This window comes from Brugia malayi (genome assembly GCF_000002995.4).
Source record: "Brugia malayi strain FR3 genome assembly, contig: Bm_v4_Chr2_contig_001, whole genome shotgun sequence".
Lineage (NCBI taxonomy): Eukaryota > Metazoa > Nematoda > Chromadorea > Rhabditida > Onchocercidae > Brugia > Brugia malayi.
Window position 1 is genome coordinate 13,494,465 of NW_025062476.1, and position 24,864 is coordinate 13,519,328.

Below are 24,864 nucleotides of genomic sequence, written 5' to 3' on the forward strand. Positions count from 1 at the left end.
GATATGAATTTTTAAACAGATTAAATTAAAATCCATCAATTATCTACAGAACAAAAAATCCCTACAAGACGTATTTAACACGTATTTTCATTGGAAATGACGGAGATTCACGCGGGCCGTAATTTCCTTGTTACGAGTTTCTTTTTTTTTTTGTTCGGAAGTGTAAATTTGTTGTGATTTTCACGTGCGGAATTAATTTGCAATGTTTGTGATGCGATTTTGGTTTATTGCATTGATGATAATTGATAACGTTTATGTAAACTGTATGGAACAAAAAGAGAAAAAGAAAGTTAGTAGTTTAAGATTTTTTTTAAAAAAAACTTTTGCTGCGTCATTTATTTTTTTTTTATTCTAAGAACTTTCGTATTAACATTACACTTGTAAATACGTTATTTTGAAAATCTCGAAAAAGTTGAAATTGTCAAGTAAAGATAGATAATTAAGGTTATTGAAAATGAAGTAAAAGTTTGAGTAATCAATATTTTTTTTTGAAATTTGTGGGACATTCGGGATTATACGGAGAACGACCTGGAAAGATTGTACGATCAGTGGGAGGAAAATGATGACGATGAATTGGAAGAGGATGAATTGCCACCATATAAACGTAAAATACAACAACCAAATCTTGATAAGATCATGAAACAGGTATGCATTTCTATAATTGTTGCAAGTAACTCTTTGCAATAATTTTTCGATGGAGTTAACCTTCGACAACTCTTTGAGGGGTTAACTTTTGACAATTCTTCGAGAAGTTGAATTTCTCGACAGAGTAACCCTTCTTGATTTCCATTATTCATTAGTCTTGTTTAATACTGCCAGAACTTATCTGTTCGGTTTTATGAGAGTTTGATGAGTTAAATTTGATTCAACGGTTGACATTCTAATTATATATGAATGCAGGCAGAAACACCGGAAGAGTTAATGATGCTATCAAAGAAGGGACAATCTGTAATGATGTTTGTTGGTATTGGTGACGTTAATGGTAAACGAGCGGAGAAGTTTTACACGGAAAGATGGATTGGAGTATGGCGAAACAGTCTTTTCAATAATCATATCGACGTCCAGGTCATTTCATATTAATAAGTTTTCTTTAATTTCCAATTCCTTCAAGTAAATGTGCTTAGCATAAAATAGAAGCATAATAGTTAAGTGAAATGGATATATTTTGATTAACGGTTCAGGAATGTACACCTGTTCGTTCAGTTGTTAGAACAATTGGCAGGTATATTGGTTGATTTGTTGAAGAGAGCTACAATCGTACTATTTGTAAAAAGATGTATCGCGTATCATATTGATAGCATAATTGTTGTGGATGCTTAAAAGAGTTATAGTATCAGTTTGCTTTTAACTAACCGCTTTTCATGATTACTATATTTTGTTTAAAGTTGAACACTTTATAATTGATATTCCTAACTTTATCAGCTATAAAGTTTGTTTCAGACATTTACAATCGACGATAATCGTGCAATCTTCATGTTTGCAGATGGATCGAAGGCCTGGGAAGGAAAGGATTTCTTGTTAAAACAACCGCAAGTAAGCGAAGTATCGCTGGAAGGACGACAATATCCCGGATTGGCTTCCAGGAAGAACAAAAAGGAGGAATTGTGAAACATATTTTAAACTATACTAATTAATGGTTTGTTAGTGTTCAGGAAGTACTTAAACGGGTACTTAGTAAATACGCTGTACAATGCAAGATTTTTGTTAAAAGTTTAAAAGTTTAAAACTTTGCAATGTTGTATGATTCTTTTACTTTAATATGTTATGCATTATTTTCACTCTACTCTTTCCTTTTCTTGTTTTTTATCCTTTGTTGTCTTTCGGAATACTCTTCTACATCTACTTTGATGTTGTCACTTAAATAATAATAAATCGATATTTTCCTGAATCAGCTTACCATGATGCTGTAGGAATATATGATGATATTATTCAGTTTATTATGTTTGATATATTTCAATAAGTTTAATAAATTTGCACAATTATGATGTTATACATATTCAATAGTTGATCTTGCTACGATCTCCTGTGGTTTACTTTTATTTATTTCTCAGTATCAAAAAAATTAATCCCAACTCCCAGTTATGAGAATTGGGATTAATTTGTTAAATAAACTGAGGGTATTATTCGGATTTGAAGTTAACTCTTAAAATCTATATGATATAGCGGGAAGGATTGAAGTGTTGTTGGTGGTTATTTCACATTTTATGTCATTAATATGATCTTTAGAAATTTGGAATAGTTTGCATGTTATCTTTCTTTTCTTAACGAAATTTTATCATCCATTTTATGTTGATATCTTTAGATTTATGTGAATTATTGATGAACGGAAAGATAATCGATGATAATGAACCACCCGGTACTAATGATTTTGTTTTTACATCAAATAAGAATTGAAGGGGATTTTTTCTTTTTTAAATAAAAATAGATTTTGTTTTATGTTTGAGTGAAATTGAAGCCTAGCTTTATTATTAAGAAGATTAAGAATATGTGGATTTTCAAAAAAAAAAGATATTCTCATTTTGATTCTTTATTTTTCGCTTTAAATCTAAAATAGCACTGTTAGTGACTTATATTTACATATTTTATGTCTTCAAACATTTTTGTCAGCCTTTGAGAGAGAGAGTTTATTTAAATAATATGTGTCAGAGGATAACCTAGTTTCATTTTTGCTATCTCAGCTATATTTTGCTTATAAATTTGTCCTTTAAAATATTTAGGAGAAAAAAAAAATAGAATAATGTGAAAGCGATCAGTTCGAGTGCTTTATTGAGTGATCCTTCGACAAATATACCAAAGGTTTATTTATTAGTTTAATTTAAATTTCATTCTAATTTTTCAGAAGCAACGATTATTTTTGTTTTTTAAGGATTTAAAAAATACATTGTGTTATTGCAGTGGAAGATTTTCTTTTATAGTACTACATAATATTGTTGCATTGTATTATAGAAATAGGAGAAAAGGATGGACAATTTTAATTCAGTTTCAATTTATATATATTAATGGAAAATTTGCTTGATTTTGAAGATTGGCAATTATCGAAACTTAGTCAATTTTTGGTAAGTATATCTCTTTTTCCCTTAAAAGTTAATCTTATTCTATGCTACATTGTAACAATTTCAATTATTGCCAACTTAACTAAATTATCAAATGATAAATTGGGCAATGGAAATTTTGATTTTTGATTCTTTGCAATATTCATTACTTCCATTCGTTAAGATATCAGATTTCGTTTACTAACTTTATAAATGTTTACTATTTCATTTTGTAAAATTACACTATTCAATTAATCCTTAAGCTTTCAAACTTAATATATTTGTTGGATGGTTTAAATATTACTTTTAATTCACTGTTACTTGCATTACTATTACTTCTTTATCAGTTTCAGTTGAGTTTTTTAACTTTATTGTTGGGTGTTATATGTATTTGTGAAAATATATGAAATTTTTAACAGAATAAAATCCCTCTAACATTTCTGACAATTGAAATTTGAGACTTTCGGCACGCAAAAGGATTGTGCATAAGATCATATATACTCTAAGGAAGGGTGCTTATAATTGATAGATTTGTCAGAAATGTCATTAGGAAATGAAATGTAAATTAATCCTTTTCCTCTTACAAGGTTCTATTTTTGAAAATTTTTATTCCAGAGTTAATTATGAAGCTTTATTTGTAATAAAGAAATTCTTAACTTACTATCTGTTCTAAAAACTATTTTAGGATTGTTCATTTCAGTGCGCACATCATATTTTTTGTATTAACATTTATAAGCAGTTATTGATGTGAAATTTATCAATTAATTAAGTCATTTAGGCTGTAACAAATAATCGTGATAAGGAAGCAGCTTTATCATTATTGAAATCCTTAAACTGGAATATGGAAAAAGCTATCGAGGTACATTTATTGGACAATAAAGGAAATTTGTCAACATCATCATCAGGATCTGATTTTGTTGTTATTGATCAAAATAGTTTATCGAATAGAGAACATAATGAAGAGTTCGTTATGTTTGGTTATTTTATAAAAAAATATAATTTTTTAAATGAATTTATTGAACTGTTCTGTTTTTTTGTATAATTTGATCATTTTTATTGATTTTGTTTTTTATCAATTTTTTGTATTTCTGTTTTAATATTGTATGTGATAGTACTCGAATTGTGAGTTTTATTGGAACTTCTCATAATTTTTTTATTATATAGGTTTGTTATAGAAGATAATCGATAAATCACTAATAAAGTATCATTTTAGCTTGATGGATTCATCTGCAATAATTTATGATACGGATTGGAAAACAGCTGTAACTTCATCTCCTGATGATACAATGCAGAATTCTATATTATCTTTACCTGATGATACAAGGTTAAATAAATCTTTAATTATTTTTTGATATTAACAGTTACTAATTTATCTATGATAAATTCTTGTAGGCTATTTTTTACTTTTTCACATTTCTTTTAGCTATTTTTTCTCAACCACTTTATCTTTTTATTCTATTAAGCAAAAAGAAAAAAAAAAAACTTTTATTAGTTAAAAACATTCAAAAATTTGCAATTGTTCCCTAACAGATTTGTTTACAGTGAATCAGATGACTCATGTGAAGTAATCAGTGTTAATGATGGTATTAATGCAATGAGCTATGCAAATATCAAAGAGAATATCGATGATAATGAACATTGTGATTCAAAAATTAATTTTATTCTTGGCAATTCATCGATCATGATCGATTACATGCAGCAAAAAAGTGATGATCATTGATAAAAGTAAACTATGATTTCTTTTTTTGTCTCTTTTTTCTTTTTTTTTCTATAAAAAATTGTGAAACATCACTGTTTTGAAGTCTTAAATTAAAATTAGAGCAGTGAAATTGCAAAATTTTGGTCTCAAATATTTGATAGGCTTTGCAGGCATTACAATTTTGCAAATGTAATTGATAAAATTTATAAAATTAACAAAATGCTAATTATCATATTTCTTATGCTTATGCTTTTCCATTTTATGGCTTTGTAATTTGTACTATTAGAGATGAAATCATTTTTGAGTTATATGATAATTCTTTAATAATTTATTTGCTATATAACGAAAAAAAAAAACTTTTTTGCTTACTTTTTTCTTTGTATTATCATCAAATATATCTCGCATTATTCATTGTATTAATTTGCCGCTTTTACAGTAGTAAATTTAAATTTAAACTAATCTGTTTTACAGAAATAGAAATAAGTTATTACTGCTCTTATATCAGATGATAGCAATAGGAAGTGATAAAAATATAACATTTAACAATCTCTATTAAATAAAGGAAATATTCAATTTTCCAGAGAAATGAAGCTAAAATGAAGGAAAGATTTGAAGGATTTCTGGTGAAGGAAAATTTTCTGGTAAAGAAATCTTTCAAGTCATTTTACTTCATTTTAGCTTCATTTCTATGGAAAATTGAATATTTTCTTCATTTAATATAGATTATCTAGCTGTAAAATATATGATAAATTTTAATTATGTAATAATTATTTGTATATGATAAAACTTTATTTATATATGATAAAATTTTATTTATATATGATAATTATTTATATATGATAAAAATATATGATATATGATAATTATTTATATATATATGAAAAAAAAAAAAATGATTGTTTATATATGATAAAATATATTTATATATGATAAAACTAAGCATGACTAATGAATAATGGAAATCAAGAAGGGTTAATCCTGTTGAGAAGTTGTCAAAGGTTAATCCCTCGAAGAGCTATCAAAGATTAACCCTGCCGAAAATTCAAAGGTTTCGACGAGTTCTCAAAAGTTAACCCTTTGAAGAGTTGTCAAAAGTTAACCCCTCGAAGAGTTGTTAAAGGTTAACTCCTCGAAGAGCTACCGAAGGTTAACCCTGTCGAGAAGTCAAAGGTTAACTCTTCGACGAGTTCTCAAAAGTTAACCCTTTGAAGAGTTGTCAAAGGTTAACCCCTCGAAGAGTTGTTTAAGGTTAACCCCTCGAAGAGTTGTTTAAGGTTAACCCCTCGAAGAGCTATCGAAGGTTAACCCTGTCGAGAAGTCAAAGGTTAACTCTTCGACGAGTTCTCAAAAGTTAACCCTTTGAAGAGTTGTCAAAGGTTAACCCCTCGAAGAGTTGTTTAAGGTTAACCCCTCGAAGAGTTGTTTAAGGTTAACCCCTCGAAGAGCTATCGAAGGTTAACCCTGTCGAGAAGTCAAAGGTTAACTCTTCGACGAGTTGTCAAAAGTTAACCCCTCAAAGAGTTGTCGAAGGTGCGAAGAGTTACTTGCAACAATTATAGAAATGCATACCTGTTTCATGATCTTATCAACATTTGGTTGTTGTATTTTACGTTTATATGGTGGCAATTCATCCTCTTCCAATTCATGGTAGTATATATCGTTGTCAGCATTTTGACAAAATTATTCACTTGTTTACCGTGTACTTACGTGATTTACGTATTTACGTGTAACTTTTTTTTTCTACAAAATGTAAAATTATTCTCTCTTCTCATCAATAATTGCAATATTTTTTGCATATAATGTATAATATTATTGATATAAAAGCAAATTTTTGAAAAGTTAAATTAATTAAATTTCGATAAGTTTTAAATTATTACATAAATTTTTTTTTTACATTTAAATTTTAAAGTTAAAATTATTTAGGAAATGAATTTGTTTGTGTTTATCTTATTTGAAGTTTACATTATATGTAGTAAATCTGTGTGTAATTATAACAAAATTTTTTAATGTTTAAAATTTAAAAAAAAATAGCAGAAAAAAATTTGTTAAAAAAAAAGAATTAAATTTAACAATTGTAATATATTTACAAAAAAAGAAAAATTTGCTTCATTTAAATTATCGATTCATTTCTAATTTAATTTAATTATATTAGTTTAAAAAAAAAAAAAAATTATTTAGTTATATTTAAAAAGTTATCAATGAATTTATTATATAGTATAATTTGAATAATTTAATAAAATGACGTATAAAATAAATATTTAATGATTTTATAAGATTATAAAATTAAATGAATTTATTTTTTAATAAATTTTTAATTATCAATTTTTTCATTTCGTTTTCATATAATCACAAATTTTCACATAAATTACATATATTTGTGTTTTCTTTTTTCTTTTTTTATATGTTCAATAATTCATAACTGAATTTTAAATTAAAATTGATTAATGATTATTCCATAAAAATTTTATCCTCTAAATTAATTGTTAATTAAAAATCGGAGAAAAAAAAAATTATTTGGAACGAATGCAAATAATATCAAATATTTTACAAATTATATTTGATTCGGGCGCAATTGTTCTTTTTTTTTATCATACGTAATTGACGTAATTATGATTTTTTATGATATGTAATCGACGTAATTATGATTTTTTATAAATATTTTACAACTTATATTTGGTTTGAGCGCAATTATTCTTTTTTTTGTCATACGTAATTTACGTCACTACGATTTTTTACGACACGTAATTGACGTAATTGTGATTTTTTATGATAGATAATTATCTAATTTATTTAAAGTAATGGATAAATTTGTACTGCTATTTAATCTTTCTTCCTGTTCGTCTGCTTTTGTTCATTTATTTACTTAAATACTTTAATTCAATTATTATAAATGTACTTATATATTCTTGTAATATTATTTAGCAAAATTTATTTGTAATTAAAATAAATTTTATTGAAACAAAATCTTTGTTATAAATCACATTTAAAATATATTTAATTTCCCATTGATTTGATAAAAAATTTCCCAGAAAACGAAGTTTAAATAATTTAATTATTTAGCAAAATACTTTTTTCTATCGTTTTTTTTTTTTTTTTTTTTTTGTTATCATTAATTAATTATTTATCAAAATAGTTTTGTTAATAATTTCTTAAATTAGCTATTGTTTCAATTGTTTACTTAATTTATAATAATTATAAACATTTAACACTTTTAATATTTTACAAATAATATTTTTAAAATGATCAAAGTTTAAAAACCAATTTACTTTTCCTTTTATTTTAATTTATTTCTTTCTCGACCTAATTTTTATCTGTTAAATTTGAAAATGTAATTTATATATATATTTTTAATTTGAAATATTCAAACGTAAATTATGCTATTTGAACACGTAATTGACGTAATTATAAATTGAAATGTTACATATAAAATATATACATAAATGTGTTATTATTAAAATAAAAATTATTTCACATCAAATTATTATTTGATTGTATTATTTCATTTTTTTTTTTTTTTTTTTTGTTGCTCTTTTCAAAAAAATTCAAATTTACATTTTTGCAATTAAAATGAGGCAAATTTAATTTTAACCAATTTGAAAAATTTAATTGTTAAAAATTTTGAAATCGTTTTTTTTTTTCCTTTTCTCTTTTTTTTGCAAATATTTTAATATTTTCAGTGGTGTTAACCAAATAATAGTCAAATCAAATCAGACGGAGGATATTTTCTCTCTGCTAAAATATACGAAGAATAGAAAACGAGAGAGAGAGAGAAAGAGAAAGAGAAAGAAAGAAAAGAAGAAAGCTGAAATTATTTATGATAACAAATATATTTTTATTTTATTTGTAAATAATTGTAAATCATATTCGAATTTGATTATATTATCACCAATAACAACAATAACAATATCAACAATCAAAAAAAAAAGAATTTTTTTTTTGAAATTTAAAAAGAAGCAAACAAATTTTATCCGGAAAATGTCAACCATTCACAATAATATCATCGGTTTTCCGGAGTATGTATTTTAAATTTCTTTTTTCTTTTTTTTTTTTTATTTATTTATTATTCAAGTTTTTTTTCTTTTGATCAATTTAATTTAATATAACATTCGAATTGTATTAAAAAAAAATAAACAATCATTAATAAATTTCATTTCTTCATTATATTTTTTTACATTTATATTTTTATATTTCTTTCATTTACAAAAAATTTGTTTTTTACTAAAAAAAATTATGAAAAATTTAAAAAAACAAAAACAAAAATTCCATTTTTAAATTTTTAATCATTTTTTTTTTTTTTTTTTTTGTATTTACTGAAATTCTAAAAATTTCATTCGGTAATTTGAGAAACAAAATTAATCGATCTTTGTACTATTTTAACTATTTCATTTTTAAAAAATTTTTGTTATAGATTTAAAAAAAAAAAAAGAAAATTGGCTTACAAATTTATCTATTATTATCAGAGAATAATCAATTTTTCTTTTTTTTTTTTTTTTTTTTTTTTTTTTGTTTTCTTTTCTTGCAAATTTAAAATGATATTTTCTTATAGAATATCGGCTAGTTCAATTGGATATTTGCGCCCACCATCATCTTTAAGTTTACCATCAAATAGCGGTGATTCTGGTTTTTTACCATCAAGATATGGTAGTGCAACTGCTTCAACAACAAATATCAATACTGGAATTAAGTAAATAATATTTCTATACATTTATAATTAATTTTTATTTATTTTAATTTATAAATTAAATATTTCAATTTAATTTTAACATGATTTTTTGCAAAAAAAAAAAAATTCTTTTAATATTAATAAATTAAAAATTTAATTAATGATAATTTTTTTTTCAAATTATTATTATTAAAATTTAGAAAAAAAAAAACTATCAAATTATTTTATTAATAAATATTTTAAAATTAATTTTAGTTCTACATCTGGCAATACATCTGTTCGCTCATCACCGATACCAACTGAGCAAGATATTGATCAAATATTACGTAAAGCAGTGGAATTATTAACTTTACGAAATGAAGCATTAAAGTAAATTAATTTTGTTTATCTATGATCAATGAATTTTTTTAATAAATTTTATAAAAAAAAAAATAAAAATTTTTGTAATAAATGATTTCTTTTTTCTTTTGAAATTTATACACTTTTTTTTTTTTTCTCTCGTTTAATAAAAGTTTTAGAATTTATTATTATCAATTATAAATTATTTAAATAATGTTTATAAGTTGAAGTATATATTTTTATTTTTTCCAATCTAAAAATTTTAATCTAATTTTCTATTTTAAACTCTACTCTAACTTGTAGTATAAATTTTAACTTAATTTAGTATAATTTTCCATACTTGATATATTCTACATTTAAATCAGTAATTTAATTAAATAATTTAATTTTAAAATTTACTAAGTAAGAAATATCATATCTTTTTGTGATAAGAATATGATAAGAATAGATTTTATTTTAAACTTATTAATTGTTGGTAGATATTATGATGTATTTCAGTTTTAAATTAGTAATTTAATTAAATAATTTAATTTTAAAATTTACTAAGTAAGAAATATTATATCACTTATTAATTGTTGATCGATGTTATGCATTAACACTAGCTGATAGTGATAGAATTAAAAAAAAAAAGGTAGGTATTTAGATAAATTTTATGATAAGAATTAAATTAAGAATTGAAAATATTTAAGGAAGTATTTTTGTAAGTGTAATATTAATATGTTTAATAAAAAAAAAATTAAATTTAACTTTTGAACAATCACAAAAAAAAAGTATAATTATGATTATTTTTGAATAATATTTTCATGAATATTTATCTATTAATGATAAGACAATGAAAAAAAAAAAGAAATAAAGAAATTGAATCAATGTATTATTTAGAATAAATTAATGTAAATAACAATATTGAAAATTTAAACAAAAAAAAAAATTGAAAGATTTTTTTTTTTTTTTGATAAAAAAACTAGAAATTAATGAAAAAGATTGATTCATTAATTTAATTGATTAATATTAATTAGATTAGCTAATTGCGTAAAATGTTTTTATTTTTTAAATTTGCCATTTTTTCTAGTTTTTATCAAAAAAAAAGAAAAAAAAAATTTGAAAAAATTTGTTTTTTCTTTGTTTTCTCTCTTTCTTTCTCCATCCTTTTTTTAATTAAAATATAATTTTTCTTTTTTTTTTCTGTTTTTTTTGTTTTTTTTTTTGCTTTTTTTTTTTTGAATGATAAATAAGAACTGGAATTTCCTGTATGAATAGTAATGATTATTTTCTAACAAAGTATTAATAATCATCGAAGTTTTGATAAATAAATTATAAGTAATATTTCAAAAAACATTTTTAAATGTTTATTAAGAAGGAAAAACAAAAACATACAAAATAAATAAATAAAGTAAATAATAGTAAACAAGCGCCGTAATATTATCGTTCTATGACTTAATTACCAAAAAAAAAAATTAAAATTAACGTTGAAATTCCTTACTACAATTTCCAATTTTTGTTTATTAAAAGATATCATTTAAAATGTTTCATTTTAATAAAAAAGATGAAAAAAGAATGATCTTTTAGTCATAAGTATTCTTTAATAATAATTGCATTTTTTTTTCTTTGTTAATTAGTAATTTTAATTAATTAAGTATAATTTTTACAGGTATGCTAGTACTTCTTCAAAGCTTACTGATGATACTCGATATTTTAATAGTATTTCTGGCTTTTACAATTTTAATACAACAAATTCTATAACAAATAATATTGCATCATATGAAAAGTTAGAATTGTTTTTTTTTTTCAAATCTTTTCAAGGATATATTGAAACTAACAAATAATGTTAAATTAATATTAAAATGAAAAAAATTTAATGATAAAAATAATTATTTATAAAAATTAATAATAAAAAAATAGCTATTATTGATTTTTAAGTTTAATCAATATGACATTTAAATTAATTATGAATTTCCTAAGTTAAACTAGAATTAAAAGTTTTATCTTTGATTACCATATCTGGGATGTTGCAAAAAAATCGAATTTTATTGAATGATAATTTTTTGAATGATAATTAAGCATCGAATTTTTTAAGTGATAATTTGATTTTGATTTACTATCAATTTATAAAATATGCTAAAAAATAGCAAACAATTTTTGCTAATAAATATTATTTCTACTTTTTTTTTTTTTTTTTTTCATTTTGCAATTTATACGATTTAATAACAGAGTGATAAGTGTTTTTATATTTTAAAATATTTTCATATTTTAAAAGTTTTTATATTTAAAAAAATTTTTTTTTCAAATTTTAAAATATTTCAGACAACAAACTAATCATTTACGATCGAAACGTTTACCACCTTTTACTCGTAAATCACCAAAACCGGATAGTTACAAAACGGTAATTTCTTTTTTATCTCTCATTTGTGATGAATTTAAAAAAAAAATGTCTCTTTTTTTTTATCAGTATGATATGATATGAGAGATAAATAGGTTATTTTATCAGCAACAAAAAAAAAAAAAAAAAAATTGGAACAAAGTGTTAATTAGGTTACTTCTCTTAAACAAAGAAAAAGAAATTAAAAATTAAAATATTTATTAAAAATTAAATTAAAAAAATAAAATGGTAACAGTCTTTATTAAGCTTTAAAATTATAAATTAATATAATAATTACATTATATTAATCGAAATTGAGTAATCCCAACAAATTCTTGTTTTTCCTTTTTTTTTTTGGTTTTATTTTTTTTATTTTTACATTTAATTTAATAATTAGAAAGAAAAAAGTTGATGCAGATAATGTTTTATTTTGATAATTTATTCAAGCTAATTAAACACGAATTGATTATTCGTATTTTATAATAATTTTATAACAATGGAATGCTTCATTCCTTCTTTATCTTTTAATTTTACATACTGTTTTCATAATTTAATTTAATTTAATTTATTAATCTATATTAATATATATATCGCTTCGTAATTTAATTTAATTTTTTAATTTATTGACACTTGATTATTCATCATTTTTATCATTTTATCATTTTTTTAATCTTTTTTTAAAATCATTTTATGCCTTTTTTTTTTTCTAATGCTTTTTTTTTTTTTTTCGCTAACTAAAGGTGATGTGTCAAGCATGGCTAGAAAGTGGAATATGTAATTTTGCGGAAAATTGTCGTTTTGCGCACGGTGAAGAAGAGTTACGTCCATGCAAGTATGTATATATCTATTATTAATATTAGCAATAAATTAAATTGTAATTAAATTATTAATGCAAATTCAGTTCATATTTAATCCATAAAAATTAAATTTAAAATTTTTTGTCATAAATAATGCAAAAAAATATGAAAGTTTAAAGTAAAATTTGAAAAAATTTTACCATAAAAAATAGGATTTTTTTTTTGTTTTAGCAAATTACCAATGAAAAATCCTAAATATAAAACAAAATTGTGCGATAAATACACAATGGCTGGTCTATGTCCATACGGTGATCGTTGTTTATTTATTCATCCGGAAGCATCAAATGCATCAAATCCATATATACGACCTGATCGAGTATATTTTAAATTGATTTAATTATATCCATTAATCCATCACAATTATATAATTGAAATTATTTACAAGATTTATTGATGATTTATGGAAATTAATTATTTGAAATTAAATTTAAGCTTAAAATATATGCAAAAAAAAAAGAAAGAAAAAGAAAAAATTAAGCTTAATATAATTAAAATTATCATCAGTGTTAGTGAAATTAAATTAAATTTTAGTATTTAAAAATACAACAGGAACGTGCTCTTCTGACATCTTTTAACAATGCTAATTCGAAAAGTTCACAAATATTATTGTCGAATCACACGACAATAAATCATCCACCACCACCATCTTGGCCACTTGAATCACCAGCATTTTTTTCTGCTCATCGTGATCTTGATCAATTGCTCAATTTGGATTATTCTACTGAAAATATGAAATCATTATTGAAAGAATCAGATCAAAAATTGGGTTAGTAATAATATTCTCATTAATAATATCATTTCTTGTAAAGTATAATTTACTATAATAAAGTTTAATTTTTATTAATGTTGAAATATGATAAACTTGATTATAATTTAAATAAAAAAATCACAATTATAAATGATCTTTTAATGTATAATAAAAGGTACTTTAAAAAAAAAAGTATATATATACTTTTTTATTGTTGATTATAATTATGAATACATTTTAATTAATTTAACTATTATTTAAAGGTTTAATTTTTTTTCTTTCTCTTTTAAATGAACAAATTGTAATATTTCTTTTCTCAATTAATTTTATAACATAATTTTTAATTTATAATTGTAATATCATTTTTGAAATGATTTGATTTTGATTTAATTTTTTTTTTTAAGTTGCAAAAAATATGGATCATACATTGGTTCTTAGTGATATCACCAATCAAACTATGCTATCAGTTCAAGCAACACCAAATAGCATTTCATCTGCTAGCAATTCAAAAATGAATATCATCTCACATCATGATAGCCCAGATTCTGGTATCTCATTTCATGATTACAATGAATCAACAACATTTCGCGCACCAATCATTTCACAATCGGATGCGCAATTGTCATCATCCGATTATCCATTTCAATTTGCTATTCATGCTGATAATCTTGCACGCTCATTAGCATGCGAATTTAAAATTGATTAAAAAATGGCGAAAGATTAGTAAAAAATTATTTACACCTTTTTTTTTTTTTTTTTTTTTTTTTTTACTTATCTATTGAATGAATTTTTTTTTTCTCAAAATTTTCAACAAAAATTCATTTGCATTGCTAATTGCTTATAAAATATAAATGCAAAAAATTTAATGTAAAATTAAAAATTTACAAAATATAAATTTTGAAATTGAAATTTTTCAATCAAAAAAATTTACTATAAATTCTTTCTTTTTCTTTCTCTCTTCAAATTTTTTAAACGAATACTGAATTTTTAATTTTTTGTAAACTATTACTTTTTTTTTTTTCCTCTTTATTTTTTATTTTTTTCTTTGTAAACAGGTGTTATAAAACCGGTGATTTGATTTGATTGTATCATTTTTGTATCATATGAAATGATATGACAGTACATATATATATATATATATGATAATGATAATGGTGATAATGCTTTAGAAGCAGGGTTATGTGATCATAAATTGCTTAAAATTAATTTAAATTTTTAATTAGTTTTCGTAGTTTTTTTTTCCCTTCAACTTTCCTAGTTTTAAAATGTTACATAATGCAAAATTTTCTTTTATATGATTGATAGAATTAACAAATATTATTAGCAAATTATTATTTTAGCATTTTCAAAATATATTAGCAAAAATTAGAAGTTTATCTTTATTTGTAAAATGATTTATTTGAATTAAAAATTATAAAAGATTATTATCTTTTCTAGATAATAATGATAGAATTTTGATGATAATATATATATGTGTATATATTATAAATTTATCATATCACAATATGACATATACTAGTAAATGAATTTAATTTTTATCACTAATATTTCTCATCTATTATATAATTTATAATTTATTTTCTCTCTGTCTCTTTTTTTTTTTTGTATCGAATATAATTTTATTTTGCATATTTTTATTATCCTCAAATTATATAAACTATTATTATAATTATATATTTACAATTATATTACTGTCTTTACGGGTAGGTTTAAAAATTTTATTGACTGTAAAATAATGAAATGTGTAAAAATTCTTCATTTAAATTCTACAGATTAGTTTTTTTTTCCAAAAAAAAAAAAAGTTTTGAAGTCAAAATATTAGGGTTTTTTTTTTTTTGCCCGAAAAATTTTTAAATTTTTTTTACGAAGTTTTATTTTTCTTTTTTTTTAGATAAAATTTGCATATGTTATTATGAAAAATGGATGAATTTGGATTTTAATAGTTATTAAAATGATATGATTGTTATAATTTTTGAAATTATTTCATATCTTTTCAAATTCCTATAAAACAATTTTATTGTTTAATAAAATGTACAGTGAATTTTACAAAAAAGAAAAAAAAAAAAAAAAAAAGAAAAAGTTCCACAAAAAAAATGTAATAATTTGTCTATTATTTCCTCATTACTTTTCCTTCTCTCTCTCTCTCTCTCTCTCTCTTCTCTTTTCTAATTTCTTTTTTATATGTTACACAATTTTTTTTTAATTTATATAAAAAATTTACAAATTGTGACAAATTTCACTCATTGTCTATATTTTCTACAATAAAAAAGAAAAATTTTTTCCTGTTTTATTATATGAAATTTGTCAATTTGTATTATTTCGTTTTTTTTTTTTTTTTTTTTTCAATTCAAAAATGACAAAAATGTGTGGAAAAATGATTAATTTGAAATGATTGAGAGAGGAAAAGAAGATAAAAACTATTTGAAATGAATTATAATTTAAAAAGAAAACAAAAAGAAAAATTTAATAATAGCAAAAAAAAAAATTATTTAAAGGAAGACAAAATTTTTTCCTAATTAGGTAGAATTTATTAGAGACGTTTTTCCATTTTTTTTTTTTAATTTTAATTTTTTTTTTTTTTTTTAATTCTTCTTTTCCTTAAGATCTCATATTCTAAATGATTCTCTTAGGAAAAAAAAAAAAAAAAGAGAAAAAATTGATAGAGAGGAGAAGAAGATAGGAAAATTCGGCAAAAGTTATTTAATCTTAACTTCAATTGATTGTCACAAAAAAAAAAAAAGTTTCACTTAAAATTGGATGAATGAAAAGCATTTTTAATTTCGGTAATAATTCTATCAATTGTCATTTATGCAGGATGTTGAATATATTTCTATCAAATTACCTGTGAAATATGTATGATCATCATTAATCATCTATCATTAATAGTTAGTTTAAATTAATACTTTGATAAAAAAAAAAAGATAATTAAGACAGGTAGTATTATTATTTTAATTTTACTCCTTATTTATGAAAGCAATCTTTGATGATCATCGTAAATTGACTCATACAGTTGTTTCACTTAAATATTTTTCTCTGCTATCTATTATTCTACTACCAAATCTCATTTATATGATTATGATATGATTATGATTATGATACTACCTGTGTTTCATTGTAAGCTATCATTGTATTTGAATATTACTGTATTTGAATATTTTAAATATTATTGTAAATTATATTTGTCAATTAACTGCAATTTTCTCTCATTTTATTATCTTTTTATTTTTATTTTTTGCAATAATTTCCTCTTCTTATGATGATAATTTAAAAATTTTATTATAACTTATTATTATCACCAACTATCAAACATTTCACCTATTCTATTATTGATGATTGATATTTATGTATGATGCATTTTACACTGATTATGTGAATTATTATTGTTTTATTGAATTTTTTTTATGAAATATAAAACATTCCGATTTCTTTTCCATTTTTTTTTTTTTTTTTTTTTTTTGTTAGCATAATAGAAAAAGAAAGAAAGAAAATGCACACAGATATGAATACGGAAGCATATGAATTATAAAGCGTATAAAAATATTTTTTTAATTCATTTTACAAATGATATTAAAATATTCTTATATGATGGATGAAAAATTAGAATTAATTTATCATCCAGAATTTCACCTCGTTTTTTTTTTTCATATTTCATTTTACTAATTTCCTGCATATATTATAATAATAATAGTATTAATAATAATAATAATAATAATAGTAATAGTAATAATAATAATATAATAAAAATGATAATAATTTCTTCTTTTGCAAGTGAGAAATGATAGTGATAATGATAATGATTATGGTTAGTGAGTAATTTTATAATATTAAGTCATTAAATTACTGAATTAATAGAATTCGTTTTTCACTGTAAAAGAATTGTAGTGAAGGACGAAATTTTGCAATAAATCGATTGGTTTTGTATGATCAAAAAAAATTAGCGCAGAAGTCAGATGTTGATTACATTTTTACTACTATAATTATTTCTTTCCTAAAAAAAAAAAAAAAAAAAAACTTGTTAACTTTCATATATTATTATTATTAATAATAATAAGGTAAAATAGAGTAAGTTGACAATATTAGCTTAATGTTAATTTTTGTTAAATTTTTCGCAAATTTTGAACTGGAATTTTTTTCTTTGTTGTGATTTAATAAAACAATTGAAAATGTAAATAAAATGTAAGAAGTAAAGAAGCTTAGTAATTTAATCAAATAATTCATTTATAGTCTCGTAGAGTTAGCTAACTTTGAAAGAGATATTTATAAATTATCGCTAATATTAAAATTTACACTATTCATTTCAATCACTCGAAGAGTATATGCATAAAATATTTCATTTATAATCTTGTAGACTTACTTTAACTTATTTGAAAGAGTTATTTATAAATTACCGTTGACATCATTAAATTGCCAAAAGTTTATGAGCTTACACATATATCTATGTGTATGTAACTATAGTAATAACTAATTGAAAACTTATTAATTAAATATAAATTGTATTTTGTGCTAGGAAAAGCTACCAAATCATTGAATTAATAATTAAATGTTAATTACTCAAACAAGTTTCTAAATATCACAATCATAATGCTACTACATTTCAAAATGCTAACTTTCAAACTAAAAATATGTAATATAATTACACATAAACAGTAAAAGTAATAATAAAAATGAAATAGCGAATAATTACGAATAGAATCAAGTTTGTATGATTAGTAATTGAAATTTGATTATTTTCAAATCTTTAACTTTCATTGAAATGTTCTTTTTTTCTTGAAATGCATGAAACAATTTTTGTAAAACATTGCTACAGTAATCTACAATGCCACGAGAATACGGTGCTACAGTACCTGGCGCTACAGTAAGACAGTGGTAATATACATGCATATGTAATGCTGTATACGCATAAATACTGCTACAGTACAATGGTAATTATAACTAAAAATGAATAAAATAGTTTAAATATGCAAAATTTATTTCATCTAGATTATCAAATCATTTAAATATTGATAAAAAAAAGAAAAAAATGCAGTTTATTTCAGTTTAAATATTAGCAATTGATTGTATGCAATTGCTAATAATATGGCAACGATAAAATCATCAGAATCTATTCCCGAGAATGTAACCGCTCCTCAAACATCAGTTATTACTAATTTAAGAATTCAAAAAGTATCAAATCTTTTTCACAATATTTCTCAATCATTCTCTTTAATTTATCACCTACAAGAAAAAAGACTTCCTACATATTAAAAAAAAAATCATTTCCATTTCGGAAATTTTGATAAAAAGTCCATATTATTGAAAATTAATTAAAATAATATTTTTTCCATTGATATTTATATTTATTTATTGAATGATATTAAGGAACGGGCACAATTAGCACGCTCAAAACCAACATATATTCATGATATAATCAGTCACAATGATAATCAAAAACAATGGGATATAATGCTTTTGCCGGTGTTAAATTAAATAATTTTAACAATTTCATTCCTTTTCAAATATATCATTAATATATATCTTTGAAGAAATTCCAAATTTTTTAATAAATAAATCAATATCTTTTGATTAAAAAAAAAAATGATATCACAACAAATAAATATGATTGTAATTAAAAATAATAATGCTTATAATTAAATACACTTTGTGTTATAACTTTAGCGAATCATTTATTAAGCGAATCAGTTCAATTTCTTTCTTTACTAATTATCACTCACATTTAGCACTAAGATTTTTAAGATTTTTTTTTTTTTTTTTTTTTGTAGCCACTACACATCTAATCATATTTTTCAGCTATTATCACTTTAAACAATTAGCCAATAATGTTATCAATTCAATTAAGTCATTTAAAATTTTTGAAATTAAAATTTTCCAATAATTTAACTTTAATGATCGCATAATGATAGTATGATTAATTCAATTTAGTATTTTCAAATTTTATCAAATGAAAATTCTGAAAATATTTTAGCCTCGACCACCATATAATAATGGAATGTTTCGATTACGTATAACTTTCCCGAGCGATTATCCATTCAAACCACCGCATCTATGCTTTATCACACCAATTTATCATCCAAATATCGATGAAAAAGGACAAATGTGTTTAGCAATTTTACAATATGATAATTGGAAACCGGGAACAAACATTGAGAATAGTTCGCTTAGCAAATTTTTAACATTGAAATATGCTTTTAAGAAATTCCATTAGAATATTTCAATGAGATATTTAAATTTAAAAAGTATCAAAATCATAGCAACTAGTAGTTTTTTCTTTCTTTTTTTTTTTTTTTTTTTTTTTTTTTTTTCACGGATAAAATAATCGTACATATTATTCCATTTTGCAGTAAATTCTTCTTGAATAGTCAAAAAAAAAAAAAAAAGAAAAAAGAAGAAAAAATCTTAGGCAATAAATCATACTAACTTAAACATAAAACTTTTTTATATAAATAAAGAAAACTTTCCTAAAAAGATTAGAAAAAATTGAATAATCATTAAATTGATCATTTAGCCATATGTATTTTTACATTTTGTAAAAATGCGTATAATAAGAATTCATTATTTTCCAGTAATACAATCTTTGATTTTTCTGCTCAACGATCCAGAACCTGAACGTCCACTTCGTCATCGAATTGCTGAACAAATTTATAAGGTAAAATCGCTGCGTGAAGCTTTCTTTATTTGTTTTTATGAAAAATTAAAAAATGAAAAAAGGAAACCGCAAATGCATAACCTAACACATTTTTATACCATACCAATCTGTAAGTTATTTTAAATCTATTTGATTTATCGAAAAAAAAAAAAAAAAAAAAAACGAAAAAAAACCATTAAAAAAATACTTCTGGGTCTAGAATGTATATCCAAAAAGCCAAATATACTTTTCAATTTCATCTTAATTCAAGAAAAAAAATTTTTGACAAACTTTTAATTCAAATTTTAGGATAAGCAAAAATTCTTAAGTATGGCTGCTGAACATACTAAGAGACATGCTGAGAAAAAGCCATGATAAACAACTGAAACACAGGCTGATTTAATTTTCTGTTTATTCATAAATAAGAAGATTATACTAATCTTCATCTATAACAATTGGTATTTCCGAAATCAATCGATGTCCCCATACGTTATACCTGCTTAATCCTTTTATTTGAATTAATAATATGCGCGATGAGATTTTTCAAAAATAAAAAACTCGAATTCATTAAAAACAAATCAAAAAGTACTGGAAAGTGAAACATTCCATTTAAATGCAAAATTAAGATAACCAACGGAAAAAAAAAGTGAGATGACTCTCTTCAATATTATCAAACTTAAATGACCAACAATACAATGGCAAACTTTTCATTCCGATTCGATTTACATTAGATTTAGGATTGCAATGAAACATAATCTGCCGTAGTTGAAGTTTTTAAAGGTTTTAACCTTTAAAATTGTCAATTTTTCAAAAACTCCAGAATATGTTCCAATACTAATGCAACGCGAAATAGCAATTCGACTGGTTACATTCTATGCATAAGAAAAAAAAAACATCCTCTCAATCTTCATTTTGTTGCACCGACTTAATTTCACATAAGCATATACAAATACTGAGCAGATAACCAGTACAGTGGAATTTTCAGCCCAGTTTATTTCATATACTACCTAGCATTATTCAACAATCTGGTTGCATTAGGAACAAAACAAACATTTTTTTTAGCTAAGAATTGGAAGTGAAGTAGAGAATTAGTTATTTCAATCGGATATCACTGCATTTTAGAAAGAAGAGAAAAAAAAAAATTTGTTGAAGGTTATTAGAAAATGTAGATATAATAGTAAAACTTGTCAAAATAATCAATCATATAAATTAAAGGCAAATCGAACTGTAAATGTGGAGAAATTATTATTTTCATTGCTTGATTGAAGATTATGCATTGGCGGCATAATGATCATCGTCTGAAGTAGCATAAATCAGGCCTTCAGAAGCTAAATATTCAATATCCTCGGCAAATTTGGATGAATTAAAGTGATTTTTTGGGATGCCAGTACGTATATCATCAATACTAGCTCCAATAACTGGATCGCCATTACTACGCAAATATTTAAATATCTAAAAGTTCAAGAAGATTAGAAAACTCAGTACACCTTGCTATGAAGTAAGTATAAAATATGAAATGCAATATTTGCATTCTAAGATAATTCAAAAAAAAAAAAAAAAAAACATATATACCTCAGCTTTCTGACCAGTTAATCCACGACAACCACTATCAGGAATTGATCGTGATGAACTTTGTTGCATTAAACTGCTTGATTTCAAATTAGATTTTATATTGCTCTTCCAATCGCTGGTCGTTTTAGTTTGTCCTCCATCTGTTTCATTTACACGTAACATTGTATCTGCGGATAAAGCTATCCATTTTTCTGATAATGCTATATCCAGCACATCCTAAAAGAATTTAAATTTTAAAGAAAACAGTAATTTACCAATGTTGAAGAGAATGGAACAGGACTGTACTGAGATTTAATGACCTCATGATGAAGTAATTGTGTTAGGAGGAAATTGAGAGTGATAGGAGGTATGCATGCAGAACAGATAGGGATGACAATGGAAAAACTTGATAAAAAAACAGCAGGTAAACTGAAAACGAACTTTATTAAATCCAGATTTTTTGACAAATAACAAAGTTCTGGAATCAAGTAGTAAAACGAGGAATAAGTTCAATATGCCAACTCTTATTTACTATTTATCAGTGCTCCTTATAGTTAGAAAAGTTAAATCATACTTTCGCATAGAAAAGGCGAGCAAGTCGAGCTTCTAAATGAAAAGCATCAATCTCTCTCTTATCCTCTATCTCTCGAACCTGCAATTCATTATAATTGAACGCATAAGAAAGTAATTATAACTTACTTACCTATCTTTCCGTCAATACTTGCCAGGAAGCCTCTAAAGAGTAAAAAAGGCTACTTTTTCTTTTCTTTTGAATGACAGAAATAAAAGGAGAAGGGAAGAATCAATAGGAAGCATTCTCTTTAAAAATGACAGTGTAATAATAAATGCATATAGTAAAAGAACTTACATCAAAAGCAACAATACAAAGTCGTTCACTAAAACTCCGCAATTTTCCCACAACAGAAATATCCGTTCCCTCTACTACTGCATCTGAATTTGCTGCAGCACTTGCAAGCTGAATATACATATATTACTAAGGATTTTTTTAAATATCTAAGAGTATTGACAAAGACTATTCAAACAATAAATCTTATTCCACCAATAATATGATTTCAGAAATGGCAAACAATACAAACTATCTGTTCAGGTAACCACATTACCCTCCCAATGCAAGACTCATGCATAGAATCAGTCGCTTCCTCTTTTACATTAATCGATTCGATAAAAAGCAGTATAGAAAGTCGATTAATGAGTGAATGTGCATTCTTCTCCATAAAGTGTTTTTAGTTCTTAACTTTTTACACAATTTGAAATAGCACGCTGAGATAATGAAATCAATTTAATGCATAATCTGCAGAATAAAAACTACCACGCCTTTGTAGTGAATGACGAGAAATGTGGCATATGTATCATGATAATCAGATAATGTATACTCGACAGATTGTCCTCCATCTGTTTGTAGCGATTCCTTCACATGGCCAACAACTCGAATCTTAAAATCAGACACTTACAAAAGCTTACCATTTAGATCATTATCACAGAAATTTACCAATCAGTTTACTAACCTTGTTCAGTCGATAAAGAGAGCATATCGCTTATTATTCACTGCATGATGCCTTTACTAATAAAATTTAAGCAAATTAAAATAACTCAAATAGACTTTAGCTAGATCTTAATGTATGATAATTGGGCTGATCAAAGATACTAATTCCTCTTTCATGTAATAATGCAATTTAGAAGCCTAAGCACGAGATGATAAGTAATGATCTGCAATCCTTCCTCCTTCATTACTCTCTTTTTTCGTCTTCTCTTTTTCGACTAATTTTAATTTTATAATTTCCCATTAAAGATCAAAATAAAAGAACACCAAAAAGTTCCTTTTAAAATGCCTAATAAAAAACAAATATTTTTAATTGTATCAGTAATATTTTTGATATAATATATTTCTATGATAATGATATAATAACAATTCATCGTACTCATTATTTTTTTCATTACAATGATATTAATAAAACACAACTTATAAAGCTTACCGTACTGAAGGTATATTTACCGGTTGTTATTTTCTCTTCATTGCTTGCTAACTGACTAAGATCTTTGATCGTAGCTGGAAATGGTACTTTCGTGGTGTGTTGGCATTCTTTGTATTCATCAGCTTCCACAAATGATGCTTCACCCCAACCACCAGCAATTCCAGCATCATAACTCTCTTCACCCCATCCATTTCCATCCATATCGCGTATATATTCTTTTTAAAAAATTAATTAAAATCATTTGTATTCATTTTTATATTCATAAAAAAAAAAAAAAGAAAAACGGTTTATTACATTCCATTTAAAACCATCATAAAGAATGTAATGCGTTGCGCATATTACAAAATCTTATAATTTCATGCAAAATATTGAAATACATATCATCACAGTAAAAACAGACATATAAATTATAATTCATATGTTTTGTAATACTTTATATGCAACGTATCATATTGTTTGTAATAATTCTAAATGGAATATAAAGAATAAAGTTATTTTTTACTGTATAATACATAATGTAACATTATTATTATACGTTTAACTATAAGGATACATGCACATTACAAAAAAGATATATAAATTATAACAAAAACATTAGTAAATTATAAAATATTACATATATTACAAAATATATATATATATATATATGTATATTACAAAAAATGTAATATTAATAAAGTTGTAGAATAGCTGGAACAGATGTATAAAATTTACATATTATTAGGAGAACAAATTAATTAGGAGAACAAATAAAAAAAAAAAATCATATTGTTAATCATTAATTATAGATCATTACAGAAGTTATTAATGACGAAAATACCAATGAAGAACATTTGTAATTTAAAAATTCAAAAAATTAAATTCTTTATGACAAAAAAAAAAGAAAAAACTTGGACAAAATAGGAAAAAACGACAATGCGACGCCTTCGAATAACGTTGGTAAACATGAAACAAACTTTTTCATTAACAGGAGGAATGCATTTTACCCGCTTAAAGAGAAATT

General features: G+C 23.3%; 5 protein-coding genes across 6 annotated transcripts; 4 read left to right on the forward strand and 1 right to left on the reverse strand.

Moving 5' to 3' along the window:
* Positions 1 to 211: 211 nt before the first annotated feature.
* Bma-bmy-1.2 (Uncharacterized protein) lies at positions 212 to 1,608 on the forward strand (the record flags this gene model as incomplete). Its single annotated transcript, XM_043079455.1, has 4 exons — positions 212 to 289; positions 550 to 645; positions 901 to 1,065; positions 1,441 to 1,608. The coding sequence occupies 4 exons, from the start codon at positions 212 to 214 to the stop codon at positions 1,606 to 1,608; spliced, it is 507 nt and encodes a 168-aa protein (XP_042935389.1).
* Positions 1,609 to 2,999: 1,391 nt separating this feature from the next.
* On the forward strand, positions 3,000 to 4,752 carry Bm17580 (Uncharacterized protein; the record flags this gene model as incomplete). Its single annotated transcript, XM_043079456.1, has 4 exons — positions 3,000 to 3,056; positions 3,811 to 3,995; positions 4,246 to 4,356; positions 4,575 to 4,752. The coding sequence occupies 4 exons, from the start codon at positions 3,000 to 3,002 to the stop codon at positions 4,750 to 4,752; spliced, it is 531 nt and encodes a 176-aa protein (XP_042935390.1).
* A 3,954-nt stretch (positions 4,753 to 8,706) lies between these two features.
* Positions 8,707 to 14,400, forward strand: Bm7407 (Uncharacterized protein; the record flags this gene model as incomplete). Of its 2 annotated transcripts, XM_043079458.1 has the most annotated exons (9): positions 8,707 to 8,744; positions 9,278 to 9,415; positions 9,650 to 9,763; positions 11,382 to 11,498; positions 12,035 to 12,113; positions 12,830 to 12,921; positions 13,118 to 13,262; positions 13,478 to 13,712; positions 14,099 to 14,400. In XM_043079458.1, the coding sequence occupies 9 exons, from the start codon at positions 8,707 to 8,709 to the stop codon at positions 14,398 to 14,400; spliced, it is 1,260 nt and encodes a 419-aa protein (XP_042935392.1). The 2 variants fall into 2 exon arrangements, with proteins under 2 accessions (XP_042935392.1, XP_042935391.1); XM_043079457.1 differs by lacking the exon at positions 11,382 to 11,498.
* A 4,370-nt stretch (positions 14,401 to 18,770) lies between these two features.
* Positions 18,771 to 20,691, forward strand: Bm8917 (ubiquitin-conjugating enzyme, putative; the record flags this gene model as incomplete). The annotated part of the gene is made up of 5 exons (XM_043079459.1): positions 18,771 to 18,857; positions 19,053 to 19,148; positions 19,657 to 19,843; positions 20,255 to 20,337; positions 20,626 to 20,691. 5 exons carry the CDS (start codon positions 18,771 to 18,773, stop codon positions 20,689 to 20,691), a joined length of 519 nt encoding a protein of 172 aa, XP_042935393.1.
* Positions 20,692 to 21,585: 894 nt separating this feature from the next.
* On the reverse strand, positions 21,586 to 24,062 carry Bm8916 (uncharacterized protein; the record flags this gene model as incomplete). Its single annotated transcript, XM_001894140.2, has 6 exons — positions 21,586 to 21,768; positions 21,889 to 22,104; positions 22,442 to 22,519; positions 22,736 to 22,843; positions 23,198 to 23,320; positions 23,862 to 24,062. The coding sequence occupies 6 exons, from the start codon at positions 24,060 to 24,062 to the stop codon at positions 21,586 to 21,588; spliced, it is 909 nt and encodes a 302-aa protein (XP_001894175.1).
* Positions 24,063 to 24,864: the final 802 nt, after the last annotated feature.